General features: G+C 45.1%; 1 protein-coding gene across 1 annotated transcript; it reads left to right on the plus strand.

The window, feature by feature from the left end:
* Positions 1–812: 812 nt before the first annotated feature.
* Positions 813–7,452, plus strand: klf6a (Kruppel like factor 6a). The gene is made up of 4 exons (XM_085362623.1): positions 813–1,179; positions 2,766–3,339; positions 4,088–4,211; positions 4,735–7,452. Exons 1-4 carry the CDS (start codon positions 1,078–1,080, stop codon positions 4,784–4,786), a joined length of 852 nt encoding a protein of 283 aa, XP_085218749.1. The 5' UTR covers positions 813–1,077; the 3' UTR covers positions 4,787–7,452.
* Positions 7,453–9,343: the final 1,891 nt, after the last annotated feature.

Raw genomic sequence — 9,343 nt, forward strand, 5'->3', positions numbered from 1 at the left:
TCCATGTATCATAATAATTAAATTGGGGTAAAACAAACTCTTTAACTTTGGGGAACTACTGTTGAATATTAATTCTGCGTTGTGCTCTTTTAAGTGCAAATTAGGGTTTAAAAAGATACTTTAAAAAAAACCCCAGTAAGGGCTGCACTTGTCAAACCTCAACCACAGAGTGCAACTTTGATCTTCCTTCAGTAAATCAGCGATAAAGCAGAAGTCTACATGAATGTAGTCATAGAGGAGAACTGAGGACTAATGTTTCCTCTAATGACAGCGTGTGTCGTGATAACATAATATCCTGCCATCCATTAGTCACCGTGTCCCAAGACACGTCTTCACCGAGTGGAACTTTCAATGGCTCTTGTCAACACAAGCACTTCGCCACAGTTACGGCCTTGAAGACAACCCCCTTCAAACAACACTGTTGCAACTGCTACTTGTGACAAAAGTTGCACACATGTACACAAGAGGTTTCGCCACAGAAGAGAAACTGTTTCGGCTCACATGCGCTGTCTGTGGCGAAACACCGTCGACAGAAAAAAAGACTACGGCGAAAAGAGCCCGTCGCTGGTTATATATATGTGGCTATAAATACCAGCCAATCAGAGACGAGCCACTGAGAGTTAAACGAACCACTTAAAAGCGGAGATGAGTTAGCGGACCGACGCGATTGGTCGGCTGTGATATCATTCGCGGGCCCTTGCTCTTCTCGTCGCTGATTGGTGGAAAGGGAGGCGGGCGTAACTGATGACGACGAGGGGGCGGCAGAGGAGAAGAGGGAAGGAGGGGAGGGGGCATCGAGGTTTGAAGAGGGAAGTTTGCAGAGCGCAGTTGTTCCCCATCCAGTGTGGTGCAGTGTTTGCAAATACCTTGAACGAGAGCGAGAGAAGAAGGAAAGGGGGGGATTGACTGGCTGACTGACGCGCGGAGTCTTCTTCTGGTGCTGCTGCTGAGTACAAGTCGTTTGCATCGCGGAGGGATCGCTGCTGTGTCTTTCACTGGGTTTTCTACCTGAGAAAAATATATTTAAGTGCAGCTAAAACAAATTTAAATAATAAAAAATCACAAGCTCGGGGAAAAATGGATGTTCTACCCATGTGCAGCATCTTTCAAGAACTTCAAATAGTTCACGACACGGGCTATTTCTCAGCCTTACCGTCACTGGAGGAGTACTGGCAGCAGGTGAATATAAGTTAATGTATCCGCTAGCAGCTCTTTTTTTCCACTACTAAGTCTCAATTTGAGCCTGTAAGGCAAAGCGGAACTGAGCAGATTTCATGCTCTTCTTGCTGTAACACATGACACGGCGGACAACTTCAAATGTATTTATATGTACTATGTCCGTGTATGTACGCTGATAACGGTTGTACAAAAACAGGCTCCCGCTGCTTAGACGGACCCCGTTTCATTTTCTGTTTGGTTCTGAAGTTTGTGGCCGGCTGAAGTGGATCAGTGTGTCAGTCTGACAGCTGGAGTCCGAGATGAATGGGGAGAGAGTAACTCGAGCAGAATCGGCGTGCTGCTGCTTCACTGCCACTGCTCTGTTTGGAGCACGGCTTCTGCTTGTTTTTCGGCCGATGCTTTCAGGGCACTGGGGTGCTTCTGTCAACTGCTGACACATGCTGGCGAATGACAGCGGTTGTGGGAAGGAAGTGCAGTTTGAAATCAGCATGAGAGTAGAGGATGTCGTTGTCGGTGCTTTTCAAATCACAAAGTTATAAGTCTGTTGTGGGATCTGCGTTATACGTCTCTGTGCTTCAGAGCATTTGCTTTCCTTTACGAAGCAGATGTTTGTATCATTCTTGGGATTTGAATGGGCTCCACGGCATAACGATATCAAAATGTCAAGCCTCGGCCAATTACTCCTCCTCCTCGCATGAGTAGACACCAGCACAGCTGGAAAAATGTAGTGTAAAAGCTGCAGAGGCCTAGAGGAGAATATTTATAAAAGCTGCTGTCTCAGAACTCTTCTTCTAATGACCCCCCTCCTCCTTTTTTGCTTTTTAACTTTAAGGGCCCTGTAGAAGTTAGTAAATTTAGAGTCAGTGAATCTTTTCACAGCTGGGGCTTGGAGGGGCTGACAGTGAGGGGAAGGACTGATTGCATGACAGCGGTCCTGCATGAGGACAAGCAGCTGAAATGTTGGAGGGGGAAGTTGAGCAGCTTCCTTAAAAGGACTCTATATTTGTTGAGTGAGTCATTGTGGAGTGCTGAAATGACACTGCACGTTTGGCTGCAGGAGAGCTCAGAGCTGAGGCTGCTCAATGAACTCCATGTGGTCGCGTCGTGTTATGATGCCCAATCAGCGGTGGAGGGGGCTGAGCTGAGCAAAGGAGACACATGATTAGTGACGCCGGCATCAGGAAATGCAAATAATGGCGGTTTCTAGAAGCATGTGTCTTTATTTTTTCCCCAAATTGGCCATCAAAAGTTTAAAGTTTTGAAAATCGGGGCTTAGCTTTTAAGACTTATATCAGCGTGCGTCATGTGATACAAAGAAGCAGCAAATATTGGTTGTTTTTTCTTTAATTTTCCTTCCATTGCTTAATCAGTGCAGCCTCATTACTGCACATGCAGAAATAGCAGAAATTTGCTGGTTTCCCGCTGTAAGCGTTTAGCAAATATTCCACCAGCCAAAAGCATACTGGGGATGTGCGCATGCATGATTTAAAAGGATTTCCCCTCTCGCAGAAGCATTTTGCTGCTATGAGTGAATGTGCTGTGACTCATCTGTTCTTACTGTGTCTTTTTCTTTTGCATTCATCCAGACATGCTTGGAGCTGGAGCGCTACCTGCAGAGCGAGCCTTACGTCTCCACATCCGACCTCAAGTTCGACAGCCAAGAGGACCTCTGGAGCAAGCTGATCTTGGCCTGCGGGGATAAGGCCAAGGCCGAGTCTGACCCAAAGGCCCACGAGGAGGACAATCAGGACAGCCAAATCTTGGAAACCAACAGTGTGAATTCAGACGCCAGCAGCGAGGTTTCAGACAGTTCTGAGGAGCTCTCGCCCACTCACAGCTTTACCTCCAACCCTCTGGGCTCTGTCTTGGTTGGCTCTGGACCTTTTAGCCCCTCTGTCATTAGCACACCTCCATCCTCTCCCGAGGCCAACTCGGAGGCCAGCGGCGCGATGAGCAGCTGGGTGAGCACGCACGCCGAGTTGCACTTGCCGGTCAAAATCAGGAGCGGCGGCGTGGCAAAGAGCTCGGAAAAGACGGGACTTGCCTGCGGAGACGCATCTCCGGACGGCAGGAGGCGTGTGCACAGGTGCCATTTCAATGGGTGTCGCAAGGTTTACACAAAGAGCTCCCACCTAAAAGCACACCAGCGCACACACACAGGTGAGTCCCGGCTCTATCTGCCCCAGAGTAAAAACAGAAAAGGGGGATACAAGGAAAGACAGTACTTTCTTTAAAAAAATAAAATCTCAGATTTTATTGAGTCGATGCCAGGAGTGCTGTTAATTCAGTCTTCCACCTTAATGGCATCGTCTGCCCATTGTGTCATGTAATTAAAGGTCCACAGTGCATGATGTCCTCAGCTGGAGCGCTGAGTATTAGCTCTGCATGGCTGGATAGCTAAACTGTGACCTAATCTATCTGGAATGTGACTGACTGAGCCAGAGAGAGAGCGAGGAGAGGGGGGGGGTTTACAAGGGGGAGGGGTTGTACGTAGGAGATAAAAGGACTTCAAAACAGATTGGGTTTCACCATGGGAAAGGGGAGACTGGCTGAGGAGCCGGGGGGACTGAACTGGGAGGTGCTTTGACTGGTCATTCCAATGTCCCTTGTGTTTGATCAGCAGTGTGAAATTGCACTTGCGGCTTCTTCTTTTTTTCCCCTCCCTCTGTTTTGCATTTTAAATATCCCACACATTCAGCCACACTGCAGCACTGTTGACATTCTTGGCATGTTTCGAGCTGCATGCACGCAGAGCCTGTGAGCCAACAGGTTCAGTGGTATCCCAGGTTTCAGACAGCTTTGTCAGTCCGTCTTCCTGATTGATTTGAATGAACGAAACAAGCATGTCATCACACCAGGAGGAAATGTTAGCGCGGGTTTTAACCAGTCTTCTTGTTTGCTCCCGCAGGTGAGAAACCATACAGGTGTTCGTGGGAGGGCTGCGAGTGGCGTTTTGCACGAAGCGACGAGCTGACCAGACACTTCAGGAAGCACACCGGGGCAAAGCCATTTAAATGCAGTCACTGTGACAGGTAAGCTGGGCTGTTTATCTCTGAGCATCGTCACCGGGCTTCTGATAAGACTGCTTTTGTTCTCATGGGATCTGATTTTTAATTTATTATTTTCACTTCCCATGCATCATCCTAGCAGTGATGCTTGTCTTTAGACTGAAAGCACATTCATGTAGCCCAAAAAACTAGTACTCGACTAATGAATAGATCGCTCTGATATATCGGGTAATGCTAACTCAGTATACACATGTTGATATTTTTGGCCAGTTTGTCTAGTAAAAATGTGACATAGCATATTTCAGGCCCAACAGAAGCTTATGAGTCAGATGTCAAGATTGCTTGTCTGCGTTGATGTTTGGACTCTAATTTTTAGAGTCTTTGACACAAAAATCAGGAAAAGCCAGGCTGCAGGAAAAATGAAGCAACTGGCTTCTTCATATTACGAATTTCTCAGTTTAGGTCTGCAGATTGCAACGACTATCTTCATGCCCTCATCCAGCATCTTACTGACTTTCTCTCTCGCCTCCCCCCAATCTATCCACAGATGTTTCTCCAGGTCTGACCATCTGGCTCTTCACATGAAGAGGCACATCTAGAGCGGGGTGAGCGCCGAGCGACGCCACAAAGTGGGGGGAAAAAAAAGTTTTGAAAAGGGGAGAGGAAGGAAAAAAAAATGTAAACAAACGCCGCCTCCCGACCAGTCTCTTGGTTGAACTGTCCCAGAGCAGGGTGGCGGGAGAGTGTTCCAGCCAAAGCATGCCGTTTTGCACCATACTGAAACCCAGTGCCTCCGGGACCTCTCTTCGGAGAAAGGCGCTCTGAAGGTCGTCTGTTGCAACAAGAGGACAAAATCATGGATGGGCAAGTTTTTTTTGTCGGTTTTTTTCTTTTTGTTTTTTTTTTGGATTGAGAAGGACTTAAAACACACACAGACACACACAAAAAGACAAAACTAAACAAAAAAAACAGAAGAAATAAAAAGAAAAGACAATTAAAGAGTGAATGATTTGTACGTATGGTGCATGATGTTTTGGGGACATCTCCCAGACAGCAGATACACTGGTACTTTACTAAACTGTCTGAGGCAAGCATGTGTGCACTGTGAATGTCTGTGATTGGCTACCGGACCCCCCTCCTCCCCATCTGGAAGAGAGAGGAGAGGAAGAGGAGAATTTTGGGGGGTAGAAGAGATGGGATTGGCGGATGGGCTGGTACCGATGTTGCTGTGGACTGAGCATTCTGGGAGAAGCATTCCGCTTGTGTTTCCCTGGTGGCGGTGTGAGGATGAGGCAGGGAGGAAGCTCCTGCCTGCCTGCCTTGTGTGGTAACCAGACTTGGGTGAGGGAGGGGGGGCCCCCCTGCTTCTCTGAAGCTAGCGAGGCCTTGGGTTTGACCAGAGCCAGTGACAAAGAGAGAGAGAGAGGTGCTGACATGTCACCTTCTGGTCTGTGTAACCTAGGGACCAAAACACCCCCCTACCCCCCTCCCCTCTCTTGGTCACTGTATGACAGGAGCTTTTTTTGGTGTTTTTGGTGCAGCTACTAAATGTGCAATGTGTTATGTAGCCTGGTTTATTATTTTTTTACAAGCTACAAAGCTCATTTGTAGTCCAATTGTATAAGCTGTGTGCTTAGAGGTATAACACAACTATACTATAACTTCAGTATCATAGACAGGTGTTGCATGGTTCTAGGGTTTCTTCATTTCCTGTTTCCACTGTAATCAGGACTCCAGATAGTTTCAATAAAAGTGCAGCTAAACGGCAAACAGTTAAATGTTACAATATTGTACATAAAGCCTTGACGATTTCCTCTTTTTTTTTTTTTTTTTTTTTTTTAATATATATTTTAACACTTAAATCCATTGCCTTCATTCTGGTTTGTCAGATCACCCCTGCTTGCTAACATTCTCATTCATTCTTTGCCTTGAGGAGTCATTTTTGATTTTTTTGTACTTTCTTTCCAATAATGCACTGTTGACCTTTTAATGGTGCCTTATGCAAGTGACTCGGCCCTCTGGGGTAGCCGTGGTTTTGCTCCCTTTGGGGTGTCACATTTGTTGTCTGGGTGATTTGCGAAAAGCTTAATCAAGGCTCAATTACAAATGAAATTGCACCTACTTTGTGTTTAAACTAGTTTTTTCTGGCAGTTAATTTGTTGTTTAAATGTAAATGTTCACAAAAGTACCTTTTCTGAGTCAACTGCCTTTTTTTTTTTCCCCGTCTCTTTTTGAGTCGGAGCACCAGTTTAGTCGATGTAAATGCCATTAATTTAAGTTTGAACTTGTACATAGGACAAATGCTGTATGTTTAGAGCACTTAAATTCATTTATTAAAGATGTTAACTACTGTGTAGTATGTACTGAAGTCCATCACACACAGTGCTGCTCCTCTCATTCACCGGTGTCCTTCCCCACCCCACCCCGGTTTGACCACCCCCCTTTCCTTGTCCCTGCATCCCTTCGAGTGGGACTGAAGGGGGGGAAAAAGCTAAAGATTTATTGTAATTAACAGGCTGCAGTCGGACAGGCCTCGCCTTGTACCGCCTCACAGTAATGAATTGCTAAAGGCTTTGTTGGCATGGAATCTGTCACAGACTGCTGACTGTGTAGGTTGGTTATTGACCTGTCTGGAGAGCTTTGTTTTAGCCAAGCTGCAACAGTATTATGAAAACCACAGGAGTGAGCCGGGTGGGGTGAATGGAGGCTCTCAGGATCTGGGAAATTTGGCCACAAAAAAAGCTCATCAAAGTTTCTGTTTGGAGGTGGAGCGAGAAGGACCCTCAACGACAAAGTAGAGCCCAACCCCCCGACTCCCAAACCGCTCGGGCTTCTACCGATTACTGCTTTAGGATAAATCTTTGTGCGGCACTGTCTCTAGGTCAGCGACCCGGCTGCAGGAATCCAATGTCGCAGCAAGTTGCAGAGCGGCATGCTCCGACATATGGATTTCAGATGAGCGGGCACTGGAGACGGGGATGAGTACAAACTTGAAAGTGCTTGCTGCGATAGATTTTGGGAGCGCTGGCAAGGCCCTTGGCAGGCAAAGAGCAGGAACATCCATTCTGCGAAAACAGCAGCCGATACTGTTCCAAGTGATAATTGAGCCTTGATTCAGCCTCATGCTTTTTTTCTTTCCTTCTTGTCTTTGCTCGCATTTCTTTTTTTTCACATCTCCATCATCACTTTCATCTCCACTACCCAAACTACTCTGTCTCACACACACACACAGAGCTCTTTGTTCTCTAAAATCTTTGTATTAAAAAAAAGGAAAAAAAAACTTTTGTAAAATTGTTATGTTTATGCTTTATGAAATTTTTATTTGAAATTGTTTTGCAAAATTGTTATATTTCTGTATGAATGTATTTTTTATTGGAATAAGAAATTCTTATCTGACCTTGGCTCGCCTCCTTTGTCTCATTTGTTGATTCTCCTCCTGAGTTATGCTTTATTACTGTGAACCCCCCCCCCCCCCTTTTTTTTTTTCCATTTTCTTTTTGGGTTTTTTGTAAAATTTTTCCTTTTTTTTTTTTTTTTTTTTTTGGCTGGAGGAATATATTTTTAACTTGCCCTGCAGCTACAAAGATCACATTAGATCAGAGCTGTGGTTGAAACACTGCATACTTTGTTTCTGAACAACCTCGCCTCTTCCTGACTCATACATACCTTTGTCTCTTGAATGACCATCTTTGGAGAAGCTGGCTCTCAAACACAGAAACCTTGGTGGCAAACATTCAAATTTTTGCTTGGTTTTTTGTTTTTTCTTCCCACCCCCAGAAAAGTTTCAGTAAAATCCCGGTACAGCGGTTTCAAGTCTAAAAACGACTGACTGCTCAGAGCTAGCTAGCTCTCATCAAAGCAGAATAAATAATTTATCTCCGTCTCCTACAGCCCGTGGCATTTAATTAGAGAGCCGCTTTTATACATTTGTTAGATAATTACTCTACTTGACACAGATAATGATACAAAACAGCAGTGTATAAAGCAAAGAGTCTAGTTTAAGCTACAAACTAACAGGAAAATAAGAGTTAGATAAAACAACACCCTTCTTCTCTGCTTCCCGTGCTGATGACCTCGAATGGGCAGGCAACTTATTAGCACCTCTGATTTTCAGTAAAAGCCCTGTGGTTTCTAAATGAAGCTCTGCCTGCAGTTGGTAATTAAGCTCGCTCCTCCCGGCTTTGGAGTGGTGAAGAACGTTGTTTTTTTTTCCCCCACTTAAATCCTGGAGTTCCTTGATCTCTCAAAACTGCTGCCCTGCTTGGTTTGTCAACTTCACATCTACCAAGCATGCAAAATGCACCATTATTGAGCATTAAAAAAAGGGGGATAGCATTCCAAGCCAGTCCAAGCCACTCGCTTGACCCGCTCGTAGAGAAAATCCCTGTTCTGTGTTCTTTAACCTCTGCAGCTGGGAGCCAGGCAGATGTTGAATTCACTTTCCACTGCTGCTGACTCACATCCTCGCTGTACCTCTTGTGAAGTGGACCATATTGGATAAAGCTTCTCATGACTGTGGCATCGAGACCGCGTATTGCCTTTGATGTGTTCAGAGCTCCACGTGCTTTCCCACATTGATGCTGAAACCCGAAGGATTACTGGAAACAATCCATCACTTTTCAATCTCGTACGTCTTTTAATGTCTCAGCGGACAGTGCAGCCCAAGGCTCGCGTTTCCTGACAACGTGAAGCGCTGGAAATGCGGTTTTGTCATAAGGGCATGTAATAAATGACCAAGCAGTGGTGGAAAGTGACCAACAGCTACAAGCCATCTCTCAGAATGAGACTGGACATTAAAGATATAGTCACAGGGGACATTTTGTCTCCAAGCTAGTAGTTTTATTTTTGAGACTTTTGCAAAATATAAAATAAAATATTGGGGTTGGCTAAACTTTGTTTCAAAAGTTATGCCCTCCACTATGTTTGATTTAGTTAAAACACCCTCTGTTAAACATTTGTCATTGGTTTACTCCAATTTAGACCTTAAAGAGGACCTATTTTATGTCATATTTATTGTTACAATGCTGGATGCTTACATTAAGCATGGCTAAAGTGTTAAATAATGAGGACAGCATATGTGCACGTCACTTCCGTGAGCCTATAGCTGCAGTTTTGGCTCTCTCATTGAGCTGATATCCCTACTATGGTAATCTCAA

Source organism: Diplotaxodon limnothrissa, linkage group LG9 (genome assembly GCF_057381915.1).
Source record: "Diplotaxodon limnothrissa isolate DT_005_m linkage group LG9, D_limnothrissa_male_GT1.1, whole genome shotgun sequence".
NCBI lineage: Eukaryota > Metazoa > Chordata > Actinopteri > Cichliformes > Cichlidae > Diplotaxodon > Diplotaxodon limnothrissa.